The sequence below is a fragment of the Stegodyphus dumicola genome, chromosome 3, assembly GCF_044657685.1.
Source record: "Stegodyphus dumicola isolate Sdum_Otavi_A_Nest chromosome 3, ASM4465768v1".
Taxonomy (NCBI): domain Eukaryota; kingdom Metazoa; phylum Arthropoda; class Arachnida; order Araneae; family Eresidae; genus Stegodyphus; species Stegodyphus dumicola.
Genome location: NC_140770.1, coordinates 64238211 through 64265782, shown reverse-complemented (window position 1 = coordinate 64265782; position 27572 = coordinate 64238211). Strand labels below are relative to the sequence as shown.

General features: G+C 33.7%; 2 protein-coding genes across 4 annotated transcripts in view; one reads left to right on the top strand and one right to left on the bottom strand.

Annotated features, from left to right (window-relative positions):
- LOC118190710 (plexin-B-like) overlaps positions 1-27572 on the top strand; it is a 1029017-nt gene that overhangs the window by 141961 nt on the left and 859484 nt on the right. The gene's annotated exons all lie outside the window — the stretch shown is intronic.
- LOC118197022 (uncharacterized protein F54H12.2-like) lies at positions 9695-11002 on the bottom strand. The gene is made up of 2 exons (XM_035368491.2): positions 10450-11002; positions 9695-10362 (listed from the first exon to the last, which is right to left on the bottom strand). The coding sequence occupies exons 1-2, from the start codon at positions 11000-11002 to the stop codon at positions 9695-9697; spliced, it is 1221 nt and encodes a 406-aa protein (XP_035224382.2).

The window sequence follows — 27572 nt, the reverse complement described above, 5'->3', positions numbered from 1 at the left end:
ATATCAAAAATCACGACTATACACATGTAATTAAATATCAATACCTCTTCAAGAAACATTTATCAGCGTTAACTAAGTTCACGTTATAAGTTTAAACTTTCGAATGAGGTACTAAAACTTCAAAACATACACTGATACTAAAAGTTCACACCGTAAAATCATGTAAAACATACCTAACAAACTGAAAAACTTAATCTGTAATAATCCATTTTAAAACTTTTCCCTAACATAAGAGGTCCTGAAAGAATGATCCACCCTAAAATAATTTTTGCAAAATAAAATATTTTATAAAAAAAAAAAAAAACTTACATGTTCCGGAACCACACTGATTATCAGATCTCCAGCAACATCATTTTCAAAAGTTGACATTTTCAATTTAGAAAATATTAATCAGGAAGACTTGCTCTTTCCGAGATTGTCGAGCGAACTGACTTCTTCCATTTCTGACGCAGCGTTTTATAGGGATTAAAGAATGTTCTCCAACATTCCAGATTTGTGTAATCTGAACCAGGATAACCCTTTCTTTCGAATACAACTTCAACTTCTATTAACCCTTATCATGATAACGTGAAGTCTACAACGCTTATCAAGGATCTTCCTTCACTTATGTATGTATTGTCAAACTTGGAATAGCAACAACAACCTTAAGATAATACATTCTTTCGCATATGATTATCAGAGTTTTAGAAATTTTCCATTACTCTATCATGATAAGTGGATGATGCTTTTAAGATTACCCTTATGCATATATGTAATGTCAAACTTAAGAATAACAACTCTTTCAAATAAGTTTTCAGTGATTATCAGAGTTTTCCATTAACCTATCTTACCCTGATAACGTAACATACATATGACGCCGGACAGACTGTCCTTCCCAAACAAGACAAGACAAGAATGTATTACGATAAGTGTTGATGAATTATATTGGTGAAGATATATTTTTATGTATTAATTTTAAAAATATAAGAGATTCTTTAAGGCAGGAAAAAATTGTTCATTTAATTTGTGATAGGTTTTTTGAATCGAAATGTTATGAAGATTATAAAAATGCATTGATATAAGTGCAGCTATTCTATTTAAATTTCTGTGTTTGGTTGATGTTATGACTATTTTTTTTTCCTTATGTTTTTAATAGAAATATATTGAAATTTTAGTTTTAATTTTAAAGCAAACGTGTATATCAAATGTCAGTAAATGGATATTGCTGTTAATTTGACATTAACTAATGAAAGAAAATTCCAAGTATATTTTATGTATAATACAGAAATTTATTCTTTGAAAATAAATGTATTGAAAGGTAAAAGCTTCTTGGTGAAATGAATGTTTTTCATAACATTTAAAAACGATGTAAAACAAATATTGATTGTAGAGAGAAGAAAGAGTCTATATATAAAAATAATAATTTTATTCATTTAATAAGGTTCCCATTTTCGTGGAGAACGTATATGTTTTACAGATTTAACATGCAATATTTTTTTTTTCATATTAACATCATGATTCTGCAAATTTTCATTTTTGATATAATCCATTGGCATGTTGATTTCAGTCAAGGCTTTTAAAAATTCGTTTTTAGCAGGAATATTAATCTTTTTCTTTTTGGTTGTAAAAATGATATTGAATAAGTCTATAATATTTGAGTGCTTATTTTTTTCCTTATGATAAAGTACCTCGCCTTTATCATTCCATTTAAGAATATCAGGATGTCGCTTTAAAATAGCTAATGCATTTTGTGCTTTTCTTCTCATTCGTAAAGGTACACTGTCTAAGATAACAGTAGAATAATCAGTTACAGTCATCTGTTTGTCGCCGTCTGTCACAGATGAAGGTGTGGAAAAATCCCCGAAATGATTTATGTATCGCCGTTAGAGGGCGCTTCGCTTCTGAAAAGGAATGTTAGTTTTTAGTTTGCGACGTAGTTAGTTAGCAGTGAACCTTCGATGCAACCAAAGTTGCTTTGTAAATAAAATTATTATTTTTGTAGATTGTTGAAGTATTTCACTTCATTTAGAATTAGAACCACCTTTCGCAATATGGCGCATCGGTGCCGAGAACCTTTGGCCAATTTAGAAGTTTGTGTTTTTTAATTTTGGATATCATTTTATGCGAAGACAGCCAAGGTAAGCCTGTATTTTCTATTTTTATATAATATGGAAGATCTTATTGTTAAACTGAAATCGAAACGAAAGGTATTGAGGACCGGAGTGTCCAAGATATTAAAGAAAATTAAAACCGAACTGAATAAAGATGATAGTAGTATAAATGTAAATGTATTAGAAGAAATTTTAGACCAGTTAAACGAAAAATCAAAATCCGTGAGCAATTTAGACGCTGAAATAGAACGAGAATTAAAAGTCGGAGAAGACGAATTTGAACTTGAAATCTCATCCGCTTTGGAATATGAAGAGAAAATTCAAGTGTGGCAGTTTAGAGGAAAGAAAAAGTTGAAAGCGTTGAATAAGTTGGAAAATTCGGACAATGCAAATAGAGACATTTCTAATGAAACCGTTACAGAATCCCAAAACGAAAGTATCAAATTCACTCGTCTTCCAAAATTAACGATCTCTAAATTTTATGGTGATTCTTCGGATTGGTTAGAATTCATAGGTCAGTTCGAAAATGCGATTGATAAAAATCCGAATTTATCAAAAATAGAAAAATTAATTTACTTAAAAAGCTTTCTTGGTGGCTCAGCCGCCAAAGCTATTTCTGGTTTCACTCTCATCGAAAATAATTACGAAGCTGCTCTTGAACTGTTACGTTCCAGATTTGGTCAAAAGAACATCTTAATTAATTCGCATTTAGGACAACTCTTAAGTACTTCACCTGTTAGAAATCCTAATGATATAAAGGGATTAAGAAAACTTTTAGAAAGTACAGATAAGAAATCTTGAAGCATTAAAAATAGACTCTGATACCTACGGAAATCTCTTAACGCCTTTAATTTTGAAATTACTTCCTAATGAATTCGTTCTTGATTATAGCCGAAAAATTAAAGACGAAAATTGGGATTTAAAAGGTTTGTTAGCCTTTTTGAGGAACGAAGTATTCAGTAGAGAACGCGCGGCTTCTGTTAATTATAATTCTAGAGAAAAATATTCGCGATTGGAAAAGCATTTGCCCTTCAAACATAAACATTCTCCAGCCATAACGAGCAAGCTGTCTACAGTTGAGTTATTAGCGGCGTCATCCGAATCGCAGTGTCTGTTCTGCGGGAACACAAATCATAAATCTGCGGATTGCGAAATTTTAAGTGTAGAAAAGAAAAAGGAGATCTTAAAAAGTGAATCGCGGTGTTTTTTATGTTTAGGTCGGTATCACCGGATTCAAAATTGTAAATAAAAAATAAACTGTGCCTTCTGCTTTAATAAACACTCGAAAGCCATTTGTTATTCATTCCATCAGAAAAAAGATAATGAAAAACCTAAAAAGAAAACGTCGGATTCGAGCGTTATTTCCGCTGTTTCGTCATATAATTCCGATGAAAATAGATCTAATAAAATATTATTACAAACGGCTTCTGCATTGATTCGAAATAATGATAAATCTGAAAATGTCAGAATTCTTTTTGATAATGGCTCAATGAGATCTTTCATAACCAAAGATGTATCTACTAAAATGGAACTTCCGATTGTTAGAAAAGAATCACTTTCTGTTTATTCCTTTGGTGATAAAAGTGCGTTAGAAAAAACCTTTAATGTTGTTAGAGCAAAACTAGAAAATGTAAACGATCCTAATCTTAATATATATATTGAGCTTCTTGAAACCGAAAATACATCCAATACTGTTATCTCTCCTCCAGATTTGAACTTTGCTAAGAAAAATAAAACTTTACAAAATCTACAATTAGCAGATTGTTGTAGAAAAAGTGACAAAATTGATATTCTCATAGGGGTAGATTTCTACTATTCTATAATTACTGGTAAAATTAAAAGAATTTCAAGAAATGTAGTAGCCACAGAATCTTTATTTGGGTGGTGTTTGCAGGGTAAAGTAAATAATGATCATAGTGAATTATTAACTATGAAAGTAATTGTAAATGAAAACTTGATATCAGATCAGTTACAACAGTTTTGGAAGCTAGAAAACTTGGGTTTGGAAAGTGATACTCAAAACGACAAAACTGTTGATTTAGAAATTATGAAATCTTTCGAATCTGATATCAGGTATAAGAACTACAGATACCAAGTAAAATTACCTTGGAAACCGAATTCAAAACATTTAATGGAAGATAATAGGGATATAGCACTTGAAAGATTTAAGAAATTGAGTAACAAATTTAAAATTGATAACTCTTTGTTTGTTCAATACACAGAGGTTTTAAAGGATTACGAGTTAAAACATATTATTGAACCAGTTCAAGAAGACAATCAAAATGATAAAACCCTATTTTATTTACCTCATAGAGCAGTCATCAGAAATGATAGAGCAACAAGCAAACTAAGAATAGTTTATGATGCTTCAGCCCATAAACCAAAAACACTCTCTCTAAATGACTGTTTATACACTGGTCCGAACCTATATCCTGATATTTTTGATTTATTGATAAAATTTAGACAAAATTCGATAGCCTTTACAGCGGACATTACACAAGCATTCTTACAGATAGAGTTAAATGAAGAAGACAGGGACGTTACACGATTCTTTTGGAAAGATGATCCTAATGATAACAATGAAAGTTTGAAAACCTTTAGATTTACAAGAGTTTTGTTTGGAGTAAAATCTAGTCCCTTTCTTCTAGCTGCTACTATTAAGCATCACCTTAAAAAATATTCAGAAATATATCCTGAAACAGTAGAACTCTTAAAGAACTGCCTGTATGTTGATGACATTATTGGTGGTCAACAAAATTTAGAACAAGCCCTGAAAACAAGTTTAGAAATTGTGAACATTTTTAATGAAGCTAGCATGTCACTACATAAGTGGCATACTAATTCCAAAGAACTCAAAGATATTTGGCATCGCAAAGAATTTTCGATGCAAGAATCTCCTGAAGTTGTCCCGATCAAAGTGTTAGGAATTAATTGGGATACGGATAATGATAATTTTTATTTTGACACTCAGCACTTGACAAATTTCATTTCCTCGTCAATCAACTCAAAACGTTTTCTATTGCAGACCGCAGGCCGTATTTTTGATCCTGTCGGATTTTATGGCCCTTTCACTATAAGAATAAAGTGTCTGATTCAGGAAATCTGGTCTGCCAAAATTGATTGGGACGATGAACTTCCACCTGATCTTAGTTATAAATGGAAAGCCTGGTACGAAGAAATTGAAGAACTGAACCACCTCAGAATTCCCCGCTACTATTTAGAAGGAATATTAGATGCAGATGTGAAACAAATAGAACTCCATAGCTTTTCTGATGCTAGTTTGAAAGCTTATGGATGCGTGGTATATCTGAGAATAGTTTTGAACAATGGAACTTTTCAAACAGTTTTTGTTGCTTCCAAGAGTAGAGTTGCACCTCTGAAATCCCTTACACTTCCTAGATTGGAGCTTTTGGGTGCGCTTTTATCCGCTAGATTGAGTGATAAAATAGCAAAATCTTTAAAATACGAAGTAATCCCCTTCCACTGGACTGATTCTCAAATAACGTATTTTTGGATTCAGGGATCTCCCGAAAGATTTAAATCTTTCATCAAAAACAGAGTTTATGAAATTCAGAAACTAACTGAAAGCAATAATTGGCATTATTGCCGTGGGAAAGATAACCCCTCCGACCTCATATCACGAGGAACTACTGTTGCTAATTTAAGAAATTGTTCACTTTGGTGGTTTGGACCAGAATGGTTGCAAAACAAACGTATAGACTGGCCAGTTCAACCGAAGTTTGACGTGGGAAACGATAAGCAACTAGAACTCCGTAGTAAGATATCTGTTTATGACGTTGTTGTGAAAAGAGATGATCAACTATTGGATATAACAAAATTCAGTAATGTGCTGAAATATCTCAGAATTATGGCATGGGTTAGACGTTTCGTTGCTAAGGCAAGAAAACTGCCTGCTAATAGTGGAACATTAAGTGCTTCTGAAATTCAGGACACTGAAATTTTTTGTGTTCGTAAAGCCCAGATGGATTTCTTCACACCTGAAATTAAGGCTCTTCAATCTAACAAGTCAATTTCTCCAAGCTCTGATATATTCAGCTTGGCACCGTTTCTTGATGAAAATAAAATTCTTCGAATTAAGGGAAGATTGGAAGAAACCGAATATACAGTTGACGAGAAGCATCCAGTTCTTCCTCCTAAAGATTCCAAATTTACTGAATTAATTGTAAAAAGGGAACATAATAACGTTCTGCATGCGGGAGTTGCAGCAACTTTAGCCAAATTAAGACAGAAATTTTGGATTCCTAAAGGCCGTCAGTTGGTAAAAAAAGTCTTAGGGAACTGTTTAATTTGTCGGAAATACGCAGTAAAACCAGCGAAACAAATGACAGCTCAGTTACCTAAAGATCGAATTGTTGAAACTCCACCTTTCTATGTTACAGGCGTGGATTTCACAGGTCCAGTTTACATCAGGTCTGGAAACGACATTCAGAAATCATACATCGTATTGTTTACGTGCGCTGTTACACGAGCGTTACATCTGGAACTCATTTCCAACATGTCTGCAAACAAATTCATTTTGGCTCTCAGACGTTTCATTTCGAGAAGAGGAAACTGTCGCACCTTTTATTCAGATAACGCGAAAACTTTCAAGTATGCTGCCAAAGATTTACAGTATTTTTACAGCATAATTAAAGGTACAGACTTTCAAAAATTTCTAGCAAATGAAGGCTTGACTTGGAAATTTATCGTCGAGCTTGCTCCATGGTGGGGAGCTTTTTATGAACGCCTTATGAAAACCATAAAGGAACCGTTGAAAAAGATATTAGGCAGAGCTCAATTGAATTTTGAAGAATTTATGACTGTGTTGACAGAGGTCGAAAATATTGTGAATAGACGTCCTTTGACCTACGTTTACAACGATTTACATGAACCTGAACCGCTTGCACCGGCTGATTTTCTATTGATCGGACATAAGGATGAATATCCATACAACTTTGCTGAGATCCTGAATAACTCTCCAACAAGAAAGAGTCTAATAAAACGAAAAGAATATCAGACAACACTTATAAAACAGTTCTGGAAAAAATGGAAAAATCAGTATCTCCTTGAGTTAAGAAATGCTCACTTCTTCGGTACACCAGAAGCCAAGAAAAATCTTAAAATTGGTGATATAGTTTTACTTGAAGGAACAACTAAATCTAAGTTCCTCTGGGATTTAGGTCGAGTAATTCAAGTCTTCAAAGGACGTGATGGTCTTGTACGATCATGTGCGGTAAAAACTAAAAAAGGGGACTTTAAGAGACCTGTACAATTGATATACCCCCTTGAACTATCAGACTGAAAATGAACTAAATTTGTAACCTTTTAATTTTACTTCTTGTATTTCATATTCACTAACATTAATTTTAGATAATTAGTTTAGTTATTACTAATAATTTACTGTTTGTAATTTGAATTAATATTTACGTATTGAGTAACATTTGAGTTGATGCAGTTAACTATATTTGTTTATTTTATAGAATTTCCTTTTGCAGTTTATATTTACATCAGTTGAATGTATTTGATATGTAAGTTGCTTTCTTATATTTTATTATTTGTATGCTGAAATAGTGATAATTTTTGCAGAAATTATCAGGTGGGGAGTGTGGAAAAATCCCCGAAATGATTTATGTATCGCCGTTAGAGGGCGCTTCGCTTCTGAAAAGGAATGTTAGTTTTTAGTTTGCGACGTAGTTAGTTAGCAGTGAACCTTCGATGCAACCAAAGTTGCTTTGTAAATAAAATTATTATTTTTGTAGATTGTTGAAGTATTTCACTTCATTTAGAATTAGAACCACCTTTCGCAATAGAAGGGGCTTCTTCCTCTTTCACTTTCTTGATCTCAGCTGAATCGTCTAAAGAATTTTGTGAGTCGTCTTTAGGAGGTTTAAAGGGTGAATTGTATTCCTTTAAGTTCAATTTCTTTTGTAAAAGTTCATAATAACGCACTAATTTCTCACGATCGTCATCTGAACTGTTTAAAATATGCATCATGGCTTTCTCCAATTCACTTAACTGTTTATCAGAAATGGTATGCTTTGTCATCATCTCTTCTGGAACTAACACATATTTCTTAGTGAACTCCATTGATTAGTCCTGTAAGAACACTGAGAGCAGCAGGAATCAAAACGTTTAGAAAACCTCCTTTTTGTAAAATTAATTTTCGTTTCTTCACAAGAGAAATCTTACGATTTCCTAATTTTCGTAAAGTTGTTTTATGCTTACAGAGAGACTTCTTTTGTTGCTCTGACAATGGAACGTTTCCTTTGAGTATGTTTAAACTACATTCGCATATAGCTTTTATGCAATTGATATTAATTTTCTTTAATAGCTGTTTCCGTAACTTTAACGGACAAATGTTTAACAGCTGTAACTGTCTTAGCTGTTTCTTGACCAGCGTCATTTTATAAAATGATGATGCATTTTATAAAGCTGTTGTTTTTATTATTTTGTAATAATGTTTCATTTGATAAACATACTGTACTTGGTTAGGTAAAATTTGGGTGCGTAAACGTAATTCTTCCGGAGTTTCACTGCGCAGATCAATGAATAAATAAGAAAAAGGTTTCTTGGTTGCATCTTCATATACTTCTTGAAAAAACTTTAAATGACGCGGAAAGAGCTGTTTTCCTAACTGTACGATTTGACTGACATCTCTTCTGTTTTTACACAAAATCAAATAGTGTGCATTTAAAGTCACTTCACGCATTTCTTTTCCCTTGTGAAAAAAGTTTTGTGTGATAAAAATAACGCTTAAATTTAAATGATGACTTCCTTTCGTAAATAAGTTAGTCAGACGTTTATCATTCCCACATTCGCTCATCAAATCGTCTATGATGAATAATGTGTTGGAACCTAAATATTCTTGATATTTAATTGGTAAACCTTCGACAAAAGTAACATTCGGTATATCATTATACAGAGGTTGGTAAATTCCATAACACCATACTACTTTATCGGGAATCGTTGAAAACATTTCCTCTTTATACTTTAACAGTTCTCGTACAAAATAGGTTTTCCCACATCCAGTGGGTCCCGAAATCACCATTGTGAAAGGATGTTGTAGCTTTGGAAATTCCATATTAAATGAGACAAGACACATAATGTATAAAGTTTAAATGTATTTATTGATAGAAAGAAGATCTTACATGAAATTTCTTGATTACAAAATTATATACTTTAATATCATTAGATATATGTTGAGGTATGAAAGATAACAATATGTCATTGAGAGATTGTCCACGACATTTACAATGTAAATAGTATATGCAATATTGACCACATACTGCTGTTACATTAGTTTGGAGAGTCATCGAATTAAAGTCCATCTGTGGAAATCGTTCTGCATACTTGGCTATCGGTCCAGGAAAATAGGATGGGTCATGTCCATAGGAATCGAAAAATTCCAAATGCTGTGGGGATGAAATGTAAAAGGCTAACCAGTGACTACCGGATTCAGATGCACGATCTACATTAGCTATAAAGCAACTTGGATATTTCATGATCTCGATAGGGAGTCGATCACTTGCAAAAACTCCCAGAAATGCTTTTCGTGTCTTTGCATTCTGAGAGAGTGCTCTGTTTATTTCAAGGCTGTCCATTGCTTAATTAGCAAAATCGCATAGTACATGACGAGATTTTGTTATTTCAATCACGTTTTGAAATTCTGCATAGACTAGCACCGAGAGAGTCACAGAGAGAGCTTTAGCAAATTTAATTTCTACTCGCAAATTACCTTGATGTTGTAAGTTAAAATGAGATCCATCACACATATCTGGAGTTAAATCGAAAGCATATAACACATGTCCTTTCACAAATTCTTCTCGAGATAAATAGATGCCTTTGTCGCGATTAAATCCAGAAAATAAACTGTGGTAAGCACGCATATAATGATTAGATTCGAAATCAAGGTCCATTGGTTTACATGGAACGGGTTGTCCATCTACATAAATCGATATAAAGTTGACATGATGATGGGCAAACAGAAAGGGATTCATTGAATATTGTCCATTCATTGCAGCATTTTCTACACAAGTAATAATGACTCGCTTGGGCATCAATCCTAAAAATACATTATCTTGCATAAAAGACCAACTTCCCTTAGATACTGAATATGTTTTGCATAATACTCGATCTATAGGGTATTTAGCAGAACTTTTTTCCAACGCTTTAACATGTCCGAGAGAGACTCCAGGGTTTACTTTTACTTTTCTGATAAACAAAGAAGCATGATCCAAGATCACTTTATAATCGGCATCTTTCTCAGTAGAAACTAGACAGAAAGCAGATTTACTACGCACCATTTTAATTTTCACATCAACTAAATTTAACATGAGTCGATTTTGTTGAAAAATGTCACAATGTAATTGTCCTATCAAATCCACACTTTGACTGTTTTTTATAAGTTCACCGCGAGCTTTTAGTCCAGCATCCGCATCTTGAGCTAAGACATCTATTTTATTAGGTGAAGTGTCTTGGAAAAATCCTTCGCAGGTGAGTAAACTTTTCTTTGCATCTTCCCCATAATTCAATAATGTTTCGATGAAGGCTCTATAGGGATAGGTATTTGTCGCAGATGAAATGTTTCTTTCATTTAAACTTACATCTACTTGCGAAAAGAGAGAATGTAAAAATAAATTTACAGGGGCAACCGGTTCTTTGTCTGTTAGATTGGATCCGTCTACCTTAACTACTTTAACTTTCACGTGTATATAAGAAGCAGCTAGATCAATATAGTCTTCACCACTGCCAGAAATATTAAATTCGATAGGTCCTCCATCTCGTATATTTGCGAGAGGGTGATATTCCACAAACTGTCCTTTATCTATAGCTGTTTGCGTAGGAGGAATGGTAAATAAATCTAATTCAGATTTGACGCAAACGGGAGAGTCTCGATGTATATACGAAGTCATACTTTTTTTTTTAAGAGAAAATATCCTGTGCTTTCACCTTCTTTGATCGGTGAGAAATGGTACGCTTTTTCCTACGTTTCTGCTTTTTATTGACTCGTCCAGAACCAATCATGTTCTTCACTTTAGTAGCAGCTTTATCCGTTAATATATTTCCGGCTTCTTTCAGTCGACGCTTTGCAGCCTCTTTTACATCTTGTCCTTGTGATACATCATTTAACAAATTCAGTCCACTATGCCATACTTGTTTTCCAATTGCTTTGGCTCCTGATTTAATAAGAGGTACGGCAGCGCGAAAGAAGGATCTGAATAGACCCCCTAATCCGTATCCTCTCTGATAAAGATTACCTTGATAATAATTCAATCCATGTCCTGTTTGTTGTACATAATAATCTTCAAAAGATTTTTGACAACACTGATAAGGTACATACATTATGACAAGTATTTTTGACGGAAATGAAGTTTCACGTATGACCTTCCTCGTTCAAATGGCGTAAATGCTCCCATATGCGTTCTTATATCGATTTCCAAAGTGTCTATCATTTTCCGATTCACAGGTAAATAATGAGGTCTATCAAATAGTGCACTCACCACTTCTCCATCGCTACCAGTTACTCTTACAATTCGAAGTAGAGGAGCTAAAACATCTCCTACGATTTGAGGTTCTACAATATCCGTATATATCATTAATACACGATAATGTGCACAGGGGTCGGCTGCAAAAGGACTTTCTACAACAGTTTCGGCACTATCATCTGTAGATGTAATTTCCATAGGTTCAAAACCTAACATTTGTGCTAACCCATCATGTAAAATCACTTTAGCGTTATTTTTCACTTTGATTTTCACTCGTTTTGTTACTGGGTTATAATTAAAAATTATTTTGTTTTGATGTTCTTTAATATAAATAGCTTTTAAAATATCAGGTACTGTTTCATAACATCCTGGAGGTAATCTACGACCTAACATTTCACCATCTTTCTCTAAAACAAATCCAATTAAGTTATTGTCTGAATTCACATTGTACCATGTGTGCGGATATAGCAATTCAACCAAACCAACTTCCCACATACCTTTTAATTCAATGGGAACAGGTAAACGTGTTATAAAATGTGAAATTTTATTTTCGGGGAAATAATTCATAGAGCTATCGCTCGGAAGTGTTACGTAGAAACTCATTTTCACAAATGATTCGGACACAATATTTTCTCACACTTTATATCGAGAGTAAATTAGAAGCTGGAATCCATTGATTGAATTTGTCGGGATAACCGCGATATTTTACAAAGTATTCTGTCTGTTTCTTACGCATACGTTTCTTTAAAATTTTTTCAATGCGATATTCCTCTTTCAATCTCACTTTCTGCAACTCTTGTGCATAAAACGTTCCTTTTACTGAGTCTCCAAGTAAATCTTTAATTCTATACACGGCTGGATGTCTTTTAACACACTCTGTCACCACAAATAGTTCTTCCGTCCAATTGGTTTCATAACCTTTTTCGAAAGTAAGCTTTAGTTTGGAAACACGTACCACATCTCCTACAGCGAATATACATTTAGAAACGTTAGAAGGATGATCTTCATACAAGGTAAACCATACATCACTCTCATTTTCTGAATTGACTTCTATGGGAGCTCGCTTTATACTTGAATGAAAAGTAGCATTATAACTTTCTATTAATTTGTCCAAGACATCTACATATTTATATGTATTTCGAGTCGTAAAGTATTTCCACATTTTTGTTTTCAAAGTGCGATTAAACCTTTCCACCACGGATGCTTTAGTAGTATTGAATGTATTGAAAAGTTTAACTTGATTTCTTCTTAAAAATTTTATAAACACTTTATTTTTAAATTCGGTGCCCTGATCCGTTTGAAGTAATTTTGGTTTACGTTGGCTCATTATTTTTTGAAACGCTTTCACAATATCTTCTCCTCTCTTTTGTTTCAGAGAAATAGCCCATGCATATTTGGATAATATATCAATACAGGTTAATATATATCGATAACCATCATTATGATCACGTAAATGTGAAACATCCACTAAATCAGCTTGCCATTGTTGATCTATAGAATACACGATTACTCTATTCGTTGGAAATTTTCGGCGAATCGGCTTGTGAAGCGTGTACGCATCTATTCCCTCTAACCATGTTTGAATCTCTTTCCTGGAAACTTTACCTCCTACAGCACGATGTAAAGCTTCAACACCACCAAAACTTGCAACATGAGCCGGATCCTGATACGATAAATTCATATTCATAACCTATTGAATTATTCTTCATATGGATAATGATAAATTCCCACTGTCGTTAAGACGTAGCGTAAAATCAATAGGAATTTTATGAAATTCTGTAAAAATATAGATGGATGATAAAATAACACATAAAACAGTGTATAAACACACCGCAATGGTGGCTTCTCCTGGGGCAGGCATAATTGCAATTGATGAGCTGATTCAAATTCCATTTTCTTATATAGGCTTTTTTTACCTAAATCTAAATGTATCTCGTCAGCTTAATGGTTAAAATCTTCAAACTACTGAGCTGGTGAGATATTTTGTTTGAGAGTTCAATTCTATATTTTGAATCATAAAACATTTAAAAAAAGAAATTTCTAAAATAAATTAGTTTCTTTTTTCGTCCGTAGAGGACGCCATGAGCAATTCCTAAACAGATTATTTTCATTTTTCATCCCTAGAGGACACCATGACCCCGTTGCCAATTTTAAAAAAACTAACTTTAAATGAAAAGCAGGAGGTCTACAACTCAATCAGCAATCTAAAAACAACTCAACTCCACTCGAAACCACGCCTCCTAGTGTGATGACGTTGCCTTTGGCCCCGCCCTCTGTGTGACGTCATTGGCCACGCCCACACCGCACACCGCGTGTGGGTGAACCCGTGTTTTCTATCTACTATGCACCCATATGTGACACCCTTGTAGTATTGTATGATTTGATCTGAATTACTTGTATTGAAGAAACGATAGAACAAACTAGTTTTAAACACTTATAAAATAATTAACACTTTAACACTTATAAAATATATATAGCTTCTGTAATCAATTTAACTTATTTTGAATCAACATTACAGTGCCTTACATTTATTTTCAGACACCTGTATTTTTGAATTTATTTGGATAGATTTTGTACTAAATTTTGAAAAATGGATGCCAAATTTCCAACATCTTATTTTTTCTCCGTTTTAAGCCACCTTTCTTAAAAATAAATATCATCAAAATATTTCTTGCAATGATATGTTAATTAGTAACTGAAGAGTAGTACGGATGTTCAAAAGTTTTGTTGAATCGTTTTGGCATACGATGTGTTTTGTCATAAATTTTTGTTGAAATGAAAATATACCACAAGAATTATCGCCTGCATTTATAAATCATTTCTTTCTTAAAAAATATATTAACAGTTCCACAGCTGAACTGAACATGGCAAGACGCTACAAATAACAGCAAGTTCTTTTTAAATTTAACCATTCAGCACTTAAGATAGGTAATAAAGCAGGTAATAAAAATATTCAATGCCCAAAAAAATCCTCGATGTAAAGCATGAATTATCTTTGATGTATTAAAATGATCGAAATTGCATGTACCTGTTCAAGTTGCACTAAGGTCTGGACCACATTCCAAGAAAACATTGATAAATCGGAGATTTATACTATGAAAAATCAAGCAAAACCCAAAAATTAATGCTGTAAAATTTTCAGCGGAGTTGCAGGAAAAGTTGACCTTGAAATTACCAGGAGAGTCAGTAGACCACATGGATGAAACGGCGATTTGCAAGTTCTTCGTCAACAAGTTAAAACAAATATGCCTGGCATTCATAAAATTCCAACAACGTTGTATTTGCAGACGAGGTGAAATTTAATATATTTCGATCCAGTGGAAGAATTACTGTTTGGCGAAAGCCGAATGAAGAATTGAATCGAAAAACTCCATTACCTACTTTTAAGTATGAAATCAAACAGAGCCAAATAAATTTTATTCCAGGTATGTTTGTGCTTATGTAAGTCGTTTTCAACATATTGCCTATTTTTATTAAGAGAAGGTATAAAATAATATTTTAATAAAAGAGAATATGAGTAAAACTCTTAAAATATGAAATTAATGCGAAATAAGAAAGCTGAAGAAAAGTGGAATCAGTGCTTTGCGAATATTTCGTTGCCTCTGGGAGGGAAAATTTATTTTCTATATAAAATAATACGGATCAGTGTAAATGTGTAAATTTTCTTAATGAAAACCTGTACAGACATTAGGTTATTTTTAAAGCAGGAGTGATGAAAAATGAGCAACGCCCTCGCCGGGAATCGAACCACAGACCTCTGGAATACGCGCCCAGCGTGAAGATCACTACACTACGAAGGTATGCTAAGAAGGCGGGAGAAATACCTTATAAACCTGAACGCATCTGAAAGAAATCTTTGAATCCCAAATGCAAATTAAGTTCCATCAGTATAAGTAGGCAGCATTAAATATTAGCTTGTGGTTATTGTACTACTATCTTGAAGGTATCAATGTTCCTTTATATTCTACGGACTTAAATTGTATCTAACATGTATGGAGGGAGTTGGAGAAAGGAATAAGGAATAATGGCATTCAAAAAGCTCTTCAAAAATCAATTCTTACGGAGAAATGAAACATTCTTACTAGAAAAAATTAACGAAATCCATGCCGGAGTGCATGAAAAGTGCAATTTCAGTTAAGGGATCTACAACGAAATATTCAATATCCCGTTGTTTTCATGCTTTTTTTTCAGGCTTTCGGACACTTAAAACAAACACTTTATAAATATAAAGTGTTCGAATACTTATGCGAGTTCATTTTTGAAATATTTTTAATGAACTTTTTTTAACCGAAAACATTTTGAATAACGTTTTACAAAGCAAGCAGAGTTTTATAAAGTTGATCAATAATACAGGCTAAAAGTATTAAAACAAAAATAAAATCACTTCGCTAATATTTAGTAATTGGTATTTGCAAAAAACCTGAAAAATTAAATTGTCCCTAAAGAGCTGTGAGTCATTTCATTTGGACATTACTGTATTTTGGGATCAAATATTTCAGTTCAATGGAAATTTTTACTTTTAACTAAGGATGTATCCTGAACAATACTTAACTCTTCCAAGTAATCAATATCTTTGTAATTTGTCGAACGATAGTGATTGGTTCCGTTTCTTCGGTTGGTGCCTTTTGGTAAATTCATGTGAAATGACTGAGACGTGTTTAATGGAATCTTTGAAAACTGAAATTTTAATTTTAGTTCGGAAGAGTTGGAGTAGAAACTTTTACGGAATCAGTCAGAAATATTGGAACTATCGTTACGCAGTAATGATCGCTGGAGAACGGATCATTAAACTTGTACAATTAATTTATCGCATTGATTCTAGGAATATGCTGAGCAAGCATCCCTCCCTGTGTGCCAGATATCGGATCATTTATCGCAGAGTGCAAGCGACAACCATCGTCAGTGATGGTTTTGATAATTAGTGAGGAAATTCTCCGCATTTCGTGTGTGCATGCACGGAATCTCAGTTAAAGGGCAAGGAAATCATTTCTGTATCCTTACCACTTTCTGCAGAACTCTCCTAACTTTTGTTCTTGTTACTTTTAACTCCCAATTTCATTTAGGTTTTCTTGTGAAACAGTTTTCGTTTGGATCTAACATGTTCTAAGTTGCATTTGTATTTCTCAGTCTGTACATACTATTTTGCTGCTGTATGTACATTTGATAATAGAGGTGTAGTTACATTGCGTTTGTATTTGCATTTGCATTTACTCGACATTAATCTTGAGATATTTCGCAATAACTGTAAACAACAGCTTTTGAAATATAGGGTTTTCATAAATGTTTACCTTGATTACAGAACTTGGTAACTTATAAGTGTGCATAGATAAGGAAATATCATTGAACTTCGGATACCTGAACTCTCAAAGTTTATGTAATATTGAAAACATTTAATAAACTTTCATATGTTCATCGTTGAAACAACGTAAATTATCCTACAAGTATTCAGTTTCATGCCACAGACTTTTCCTGACATAACTCCCCACCATATTTCTTTCTTTAGGGGTATGTTAAAGAAGTTTGCATACCATGCAGCAGTTTTGTATGGTACACAAACTTCTGTTGTTGTGACCTTGAAACACTTCTTCAGTTCTGATGTTGTGACCTTGAAACACTTCTTCAGTTCTGATGTTGTGACCTTGAAACAGCCCATAACAGATGCCATTCATACAATAACACCAAAAATATTGAAAAGTATATGGCATGATATCTTAGTACTTATGTTGCTGTCGTGCTACCAGGGGTGTACATATGAAAGTTTAATAAATGTTCTAAATATCATTATAAGTTTTGGGAGTTTCAGCATTTGAGGTTCAATGCTTGATTCGTTATCTGTGCAGAATGCGTCATCGTGTTTTTAACAGGACAAATATTTATGGGCACCCTGTATTTCACTTACCTAAATTAACTGCTGGCAGTCAGCCATAAAGCGCTATTATGACCATTAAAACATCCTAAAAGTATTGCGATATTATCATACTTATTGTCAAAACATTACTTCCTAGTTATAACGAGATTTGATATCATTACGTATTTACTCGACCCAGCAGCCTCATAAGCACCTTACCCTGGGGAACAACTGTTTTGTCGATGACTAAAAAAAAAAGAAAACAAAATATGTATTCAATTTCTGATGGATTATAATGCTTTTAATTTTTCAGTTGTTTCAACACATGTTTCTTACAAAAATTATTCGTCGTGTTTTCTTCTTTTTTTTATGTGTAACATGAGTAAAAACCAGTTTTAAAAATTCCTGTCCAACGAGCTTTGTTATAGGTCAAATTATCCTTATTTCTAAATTTCGTAAAATTTTTAACTGGAATATATAAATGTAGTTTATGAGCCATGTTACTAAATGATAAATATATTGTTTCTTAATTCATGTTGTTGTGAAACAATAAACGTCCGTTATAACATGGTTCTTGCACCACAAGTGGCTTCACAATAAAAGAGCATTATGTGTAAATATGTAATAAACGTGTTAAGTGGCATAGAAAGGTTCAGACAGTGAAAATTTCGAATGCTGTTGTATCCTGGGATTTTTGATTTCCTGAATAAAAATTCAAACAATAAGAGAAACATTACCTATACTGAAGCATAAAAACGGTAAAGTGAATTTTATCAGCTATGATAATTAAAAATGGTTCCAGTTTCTCGGAAAATAAATAAAGAAAATTCTTTGTCTTGATATAAAAAGCTACCTAATTTTCCAAATTCTGAACTAGATATCCTTAGACATGTTGTTTACGAACTCAAGGCAATCTACGACTGAATTCGCAAGCATTGTATCACTAAGTACTCTCTTATCACTATATCTTGATAATTGTCTAATGAGCTTCGAGCTTCTCGTGTACTAATCTTTCATGGAGATGTAAGATTTTTTTCCCAGAAATTTATCGTATCTTTGTTGTTTCCGTTTTACTCGTGTACTGCCCCCTTTTTTCTACCAGTTTTACCACTTGAAATCCGGGAGGGGAAACACACGTGCTGTATACTACTTCTGAAGAAGACGAGTTAGATGATAAACATAGCACATTAAAAAACACACGTAAGGACATACTGTTATTATATTTTGTGTTTTAAAGGAATTATCAGTTTCATTAATACTCTTTTACTTACTGAAAATACTTTCCTATTTATGCATACATTTTAGATTGTCATCATGCATCATACGTTTCTAAATCATACGCTAAAACAAGCGGGGGGATTTCGCGAAGGGGCAAAATAGGTGAGTTAATACGGTATTCAGTGTAAAAACTCGTATTCGAAAAATTTCATAAAACACTAAAATTTAATAACATTCCAGCAAACATCGACAATTTTTTCCTAAATTTTTCGCACTCGTTAGCTTTTGAGCTTCAGCATCTTTAGTTTTGATCTTAGTTATCTGAGCTATTTAAAACTTGTAAGCGGTAATATGCCCATAATTTCATAAACTAAAAATTAAATAATAAAACAATTTTAAGCATAAAATGATACACATTTTGTTTGATATCCCATGTAAGAAAATGATACATTTAGCATAATATAGTAATATATATTTTGCGTATTATACGCTACGTAATATTTAAATTCTATTTGCATTCATAAATATCGATGCCAACTTTTGCATGTAACAAAAGAGCATATGATTAAAAATATTCGTAAATCAATGACGTAGAATTATATATTTTTGATAATTTGCAGTGTACAATTTTTCGTGTCAAATCCTATCACAGAAATGAAAATTCAGTGTATATTTAATCCCTTTGCGTGTTAAACTAAAATGCGTGTGTTGTAATTAGTAATAATATATCTTCATTTTGCGAACTCGGAACATTAAGCATAATTATGGATACTGAATTATTATGGATAAAATTGTAAGTAATGTACATGAAATGCTCGTGAATATAATTATTAGAATAGCATAATTAATGCACAGGAAATCCGAGCTTACTTCAAGTTCTACCAAGGAGAATCCGGGTACCGTGAAGTTTTAAATAAGTTTGTTTCTTTTCTTATGCACCATGGCAGTCTTGTTAAGTTTACTTCGTTAAAGCTTTGTTGAAATAGATGCAAGAGGGATTGTGTTTAATGTGGAAAATTAATTAAGTAATCGCTAAAGTTAGTATAATTAATTCCATTCTATTTTAATGACATTCAGTCTGGCTTTCGGTGCACTGTTGATTATGTTTGCTGATTGAATCTGAAAGTCTGTGTAGTGTAAGGGAATTTATATTAACTTACAATACATATTTAGTTTATTCATTCTGTATCAATGGATATTATCCTCGCCTGTAAAGAAAATCAACGAAAACTGGATCAAATTTTTCTTTATTTGCATTAATTTACTTGTTTTGTTGTAAAATTAAATAAATCGGGATAATTTGTGTTGACTTTTACTGTCATTAAAATTTACATGAGAAAACAGTTCGGGATTTTATGATTTTTTACATTTATCCTGTTGTAAATCCAGATATACGGATTCAGATTATCAGAACTCCAGTTATTCGAATTTTGTTTTTTTCCCTCTTATTTGTTTTTCCGGAATATTTTTCTTTTTAGACCAAGTAGTAATAAGCTTGATGTTAATTTATTTATGCACTGTCACTTTCGTTAAGTTTTAAACAACATTAAAAGATAACAGGCCAGCACACATTTCTAGTAATAGCTTATTATTTGAAATGAGGAATATCATCTGCTAATTTTTAATTTATTCTTCTTTCAAAATGGGGCATGGAAACATGTTGTAGCTTGAAAGATCTTTTCGAAGAGAAAAATTCCCGTTCCATAATTCAAAAACGTTGTAAAATGCATGGTATTAAAATTTCTAGGTGCAAAACAAGAAACATTTTAAGTCGAAAGGGAAGACCATCAATCATTATTTCTACATACATTCTTCTTATTGTGCGGATCGCGTAAGAATGTGTACCTGGATAAATAGTTATAGTGAAGAAAATATATTCTAGTTAGTGTTTGAAATGAGTTTAAAGAAAAACAATTGAATGAATATTTTCAGATACTAAACTATTTAAACAAGAGTGTACCAAATTGCTCGAAATTTTCAAAAAATGTTGTTTGAATTCGCGTAGTTTGTCACAATCAAGTCTTTCTTTGAGATAAGTGTTTAGTGAGGTAAATGTTTGTGTAACAAAATAATATCCTTCGTTTATTTCTTATATTAATTGAGTATAAAAGGTGCAAATCTATGACGAAGATTTTTCAAAATATGTATTTTAAACGCAGGCTAATCGTATTCAATAGTTTTTTTTTAATTATTGCCTGAGTAAAATTGTAAATAAACATTTCTAGGTTGCTTTTTTTCCTTTAAGCAAGTTTATCTGTCATCTATCAGGATCTTATCCAGCAAAGGAGAATTTAAGTAACATCACAAAGATCCAGCCTGTGTGCTGCCAGAATATCCAGAACAGCCATGACTTTTGTGATGAATGCCTGTTGTTTGATGATATAGCCCTGGTATATGAGTCTTTCTTCTGTATTTTCTGGAATCTGAGGTGGTGGCTGGATATCAGTGAACAGCTCGTCAAGTGATGTTCCGGAGTTCTCGTACTATCGCATATGCACTAGTCCGTATTGCTTAGGCATCGTTTATGTAACCGTCAGAACATGTGTCGGAAATGTATATAAGTTTGTACATAGGCATACGCTTCTAAAAATCAGTAACCTTAAGCACAGAAAAAAAGGAAATTATGTAGGTAGAAGCACTGGTCCTTTGTTCCTCACTCAATAAATGATCTATTTCCTTTCCTGCACTGCAGTTGTCTTTGTTCCATGACACAAATACACATATCTTCCATCGACAGCACTTTCGTCTCAGGATGAAAATGAAGTAGCCAGGTTTTTTTTAACTCCTGATGTCTCCATGAAAACATTTTGGGGGTAACACGTAACGAGAGAAACTTTGCAAGTAGCAGGTGACGGAAATGGAGTCACCAGTACTTTGGCGTCATATTTGACAGTTAGACTTATGTAGTTTCACGCTTCCTGCTGTACTAGAATCTGCTTCACACTATGGTTTTTCAAGGAATGCAAAGGAGAAATAATGGGAGTAATGTTAAAAAGTCAGTAAACTGCTATGAGGATGTACTGTGCGATGTGCAGAAAGAGAAATTAAGTCACATTACACAGACCCAGTCGGTGTGTTGCCAGAATATCCAGGATAGCCATGACTTTTGTGATGAATGCCTTTTGTTTGATGTTATAGCCTTGGTACGTGATTCAGTCATCTGGCATTTTCCGGAAATCTGAGTTGGTGGTTGGATCTCAGTGAACAGCTCGTCAGTTAATGTTTCGCAGTTCCTTTAATACCGCATATGCACTAGTTCTTACTGTTTAGGCATTGTTTATGAAAATATACTGGAAATGGGTTATGTGCTATAATAGAGCTTGCTAGCTGAGCAATGGAAGTACATCTTTTATTGCTGACTTTGGGAAAGAATAGACAGATAGGTAATACCACCCGACTTCTTGGTAAAATGATGATGTTTTTGTCCCCCTTTCAGCTGTCCCCAGACATCATTCATTCCATCGTCTGGAACTCCGGCACGAAATTATTTAAAGATTAAAAAAACGTCTTCATATGAGAAAGTTCAGTTTTCATATTTTTCATCGCCATGCCAAAGTCAGGAATCTGCAAAATCGTTATTCCAAGAACAATATATTTAAATATTTGGTATGCGCATGGCTTTGGGAAAAGCATAGTTATTAGTTTTTGGCCAATAATTTCGATATATTTATTGTATAGTACGTTCATTGTTTTTTAACATGTAAAACATTGAAAAATAACAATGAATAAGATATAGGCGAAAACATAAAGACTGCATATCCACAACTTATGCATGGTATCGACGGCCGTGCACATATCAGGAAAACCATAAAAAATTGTTATAAAATTGCTTGTATTGTTTTTATGTGCTAAACTCCTTTCATCAGTTCTCGTACATAGTTAATATGTATGAGATGTTTATGGAGGTGGTTGCTTTGGGCAGATGAAAAATTAAGAAAAAATTATTTTTAATTTTAAAAATAAGGTTAATTTTCAAAAATGGTTTGTCTTCGAGGTATGGTTTCCATGTGAGCTTTCACTGTACTTAATAAGAATTGAAAGTAATATCCTTTCAAAGAAAGTATAATATGGTTTATCGGAGGTAGCATAACTTTAATTTGCTCTTATAATTCTCTGCAGAATTTTTGATTTGCAAGTTATAAAATAGCTGTTACGGACAAACAGTCGAAAAGTATTCCGAAAGACTGCCAAAAAATTAAAGAAAAGTAATTTCTGAAAAAAACAGAAACTTGTCTCAGAACTAGCTGAAACCTATCTCAAAATTATTTGAAAAGATAGAGAACTTCATAATTTGAAAGGAGTTATAAAATGTTGGCGTCTAGTTTATTAGTTTTGTTAGCGAATGACAGATCAGTTGCTTACACTGCTGCTTTGTTTCAGCAACTTTTCTTGTTGAGCGAGACCAAATATGGTGCTTCTAGTAGAGTCTAGGATTTTGCTGGAATCTAAAGCCGGAATCACCGAAACAAGGCTTATGACGGGCGCATGCATTAAGGAGTATAGCGTATAGCAAGCGAGAACTCCATCGTCGAAAAGCGTCGTCTGGTGTCAGGAAAAAATCTCTCATCAGGGGCGTGGGTGAGGGTTGGTTGCTAAGAAAATAGATCCAGACAAGCTTCAGATGTGACAAACCGCCGCAGTCAAGTCGAAACGTCACCCTGACTTCCTCCTCAGAAGTCCCTTTCCCAAATCCCGCTTAGAGACGATGCTAGAAAGATATCAAGAGTACTGATGCCTCGACCTCCAGCGAGTCAGAAGTCGGCCGCTTATTTCTTTTATTACTTCATTTTCTCTGCGGTTGTGAGCGTCAGGGAAGATATCTTATCTGTCACAGGCATTTAGTCCTTTTTTTTATCGGCCGGCGCGTGAGGATTCTTTTTTCTTAGCATCACCAGTTTGTCGATTACTTCTGGCGGGCAGATTCCGTTAATACCTTTTCTTTGAATCTTATTTCTAACTATCGAGTGTCTACTAGTGTCACTAGTCAAGTTGCCTCTTGTCTAAAACTGATATTTAATGTTTTTTGCATAAAAACTTACTAACTGATATGAGTTGCCAGTGAAAGGCAAAATGAATGGATTCTCGTGTCCGTAAATCAGGGGAAAGCGATGACTTTTTTTTCAGTCACATGTTTTACTTCTTTAAACAAAAATCATATAGAATGTTGTGTGTTCACGCCAACTGCTTGTTTCTTGGTGCATTGTGTACTTAGACTCGTATTTAATTAATCTGTAGAAATATTAGGTTTTTCCCGCAGCCTCAAAAATCAATTTTGCTGTCTCTAGTTATATTATAATTCAGCCTCTAGGATTCTAATCACGGATCATACAATTGCTAATTGGGTGTGCTGTTATTTACGTACGAAGGCACGCACGAGGGACGCAATACTTTGTTATATCTCTGCCCACTCAAAGGGCGACTGGAGATAGGCACAAAACCCAGTCAATCAGATCTCAGAGGAGAAGAATTATGACCCATTTTCAGTTCGAGTGTATATTGAAATTATAGTTTTTGGAACAGGACACATGAAAATACCCTCGCCGGTATTTTAACCAGTGAGCATCCAAATGCTAGCTGGATGTGTTTTCTTTTACATCATTAGAGCATGCATGGAGGAATGCGATACTTCTTTATAACTCTACAAAAATTATTCATAAACAAGTGGAAGTAAAACGTGATCAGAGTTAGTCAATTTCCTATGACTTGGCAGAGAATTTTAAGAAAAAAATGCATAAAACACACTCGCTCCTATATATAATGTAATATAAAAATAGGTAGATAAAATATTAACTTCAATTTGCAATAGCAACTTAACTCTGCTTTTTAATTTCGTTATTTCCTCTTTTTATGCTTAAAAACAGTAACATGCGTATAATAAATTTTGTTAAACTGCGTCATTTTGAAAAACTTCACACGATTCTTATGTAACACTATCGACGAAGGTATTCATATAATACTTCAGTCGACAATTTGCGAACTAAAAGTTTTAATAATCAACCTAAATGAAGTCGAACTAAACCTGAATCAGTTTTAACCTAACCTTTTAATTAGAAACTTCGAATTTATTTTGTCTATCATTTCATTTACGCATTAAACATGTCCAAGTTGCATCTAGGTTACCATTCACCCCATTAAAACTATGACCTGAAAAGTGATCTCAACTGTGATTAAAGAGTGAATTGTTGTCTTCTCCACTAAATTCTCTCATTGTACTATTCCCAAAATATGACATATATAACTGTAATGAAAATGACTTTCCAATATTGATTTAGAAGCGCTTGTGGCGTAGAACGTAGAATGTTGAATATGTAATGAGCAGCAAACCTGGCAGTCGAGACATATTAAATAGTCATCTTTTACATTTCTGAGAATTTTGCGATAGGATGAGAGCAGAGAAGCAGCGTTTTAACGAAAATAGAAGTAGAAGCAAAAGTACGCAGTTAATCCAATATGGCAACTTGAGAAAATTTCGGTTTAAGTTACGAATCAGTTACGTCAAAGTTTCGGCATAAGTTCCGAATTGTTACGTCATCAGCGCTATTAAGACATATTGGTGCAGAAATGACGCTGTAAAGAGAACTTTTAATGCATTGCAGATATTACGAGGAGAATATTTAAAATCTAAAGAAGAAATTTAAAGAGCTGTTGTTAATTAAGTTAGAAATTTATAAGAGATTTCTTTTTTACACTTTACATACACACACACATATATATGAATGCATAGATAGGTAGATATTTTTTCTAATTTAACTTTGATTTGTATTAAAAGAAACTATAGTTCACGTTTTAGTTATATATGAAATCTAAATGCGACATTTTATTGGCTTTCGCTTTGCTAGATTTGCCAGCCTCAAACACAATATAATGTTGTAAACTGTGGTTTTTTTTAATGCGAAAATATTAAAATCAACACAATTTATGTCCTAATTCTGGACGTTTGTGTTCATCTTTAAAACTCCAGAATTCTTGCACCGATGTAAAGCACACGAAGATGAGCTTTGCATTGACACTTCTCATTCGTTGTAATTTACTTGTAACTTAATGAAGTTGCAATGCATATCAGAACTTTCCTTGATGAATATTTTTTAGATTTGTATACAGATTCATCGCTTTTATCATCGTAAATTCAAAGATTAAAGCTTTAACGTCCCTTGTAGGGAAAACGTTTCACAACAGGTTCCCAATCCTGCAGCTAAGCATTTTACAAACAAAAAACTTTTTCTAAGACGAAATGTTAAAATATTCATCTGCGTCCCTTAGGAAATCCCTCGAAAACGATAAATCGGCTTCAAGAAAGGATCAAAGTAACATTAAGTTTATGGGAAACAAAACTCCAGGAAAGGGAAATATAGCTTCTATGATAGGGATTTTCCTCAAACTGATTTAACTGCTGCCCAGCCCATAAAACTGAAGCGTCCCATCATTTACGGAATGTCGTTTAACAAAAGTTATTCTTTCAGTGATGTATAAGCAAAGTGGAGTAATGTCAACACAGAGCTTCGATTTCATTCTGTGCCCGTCTGCGCAGATTGGAAATAATAATGAAATTTGGTGCGAAAGTATTTCCACATCAAACAGAAAGGGTGAAATGGGAATATCTTATGCCATCACATATATAGTGTTATCGAAAACAGTGCCAATGTTTTAAAAAACATATTATATTAAAAACTATTAAACATATATCGAAATAATTCAAACGTTAGAATGCTTAGAAATATATGAAGTCTTCATTTTACCGTAGTATGTTTCGATATTTGTTTTATTGCTTCCATAGTAGATTTTGAAACTGTATTCGTCTTCGTATGAAGTCCGTTAATTATGATATTATATTAGCTAAGACTACTGTGATCCTTTTCCATAAGTGCTGATATACACTGGTGCTAAGGGCGGATCACAAACCGCAATATATCGCGTTATGAAATAAGTGTGTTTGGTTTCCAAGTGAAATAAAAAAATGCCATAACACTAGGACATAACAATAGAGATAATTTATTGTGCTTTGAAATCTAGAAGAAGATAAATTGGTCATATTCTGCTGAATATGTAAAAGTGAAAAAAATGCAGTTATTATCCCCAGGCATTCTGGCGTAAAAGTTCAGTTCGGGAGGCGGTCACCATAGGGGGCGATGGAAGATTCCACATGTCGTGTTATACTTTACACAACATTATCCAACAGCTGTTGGGGTAATTTATCCCATTCAGTGGTTAGTGCATAGATGAGGTGACTGCACAGATGAGGCTGGCCTTGCTTATTGGATGGCATTGTCGATCAGCACGACTCCTCCTCAAATCATCCCAAATATTTTTCATGAGATTTAGATCTGGAGAACGTGCTGGCCATACGAGGCGTTGAATATTCTTACTCTAGGCACTCCTGGACAGTGACTGCTCGATGATGTGCTGCGTTGTCGTTCATGAAAACAAACAACGGAACATGCAAACATGAGGTAGCAGAATATCATTAATATAATGTTGGCAAGTCTAGTCCCAGTTAAAACCACATGTAGGGACGTGCGGCCATTAGCATAGTGCCGGCCCATACCATGATACTTCATCTCGGATACCTGTCCTTTCCTGGATATTTTCTTAGGCGATAAGCAGTACTACTCTCACGCCAGATCAGTTGGCGGCCTCCAGTAACAGACTGAACCAGTTCTCATCTAAGAATCCCATCATCTCAACTCACACGTCCAGTTCTATTGAATCCAATTACGATGCTTGCGATACGGGCGGTACGTCGCTGTCTAGACAATGGAATGCACACAGCAAGCAGGACGGCGGCCATATAATCCTTCTTGATGCAAACGTCTGGCTACATTTTTTCGGCAGATTTGCTTGCCAGTAGCAACAAATAACTGATTTGCTACCTCAACAGCTGTGCTGCACCGTTTCTTTTTATCGATAGCACTTTGTATCTAGTTTCGGCAGGCA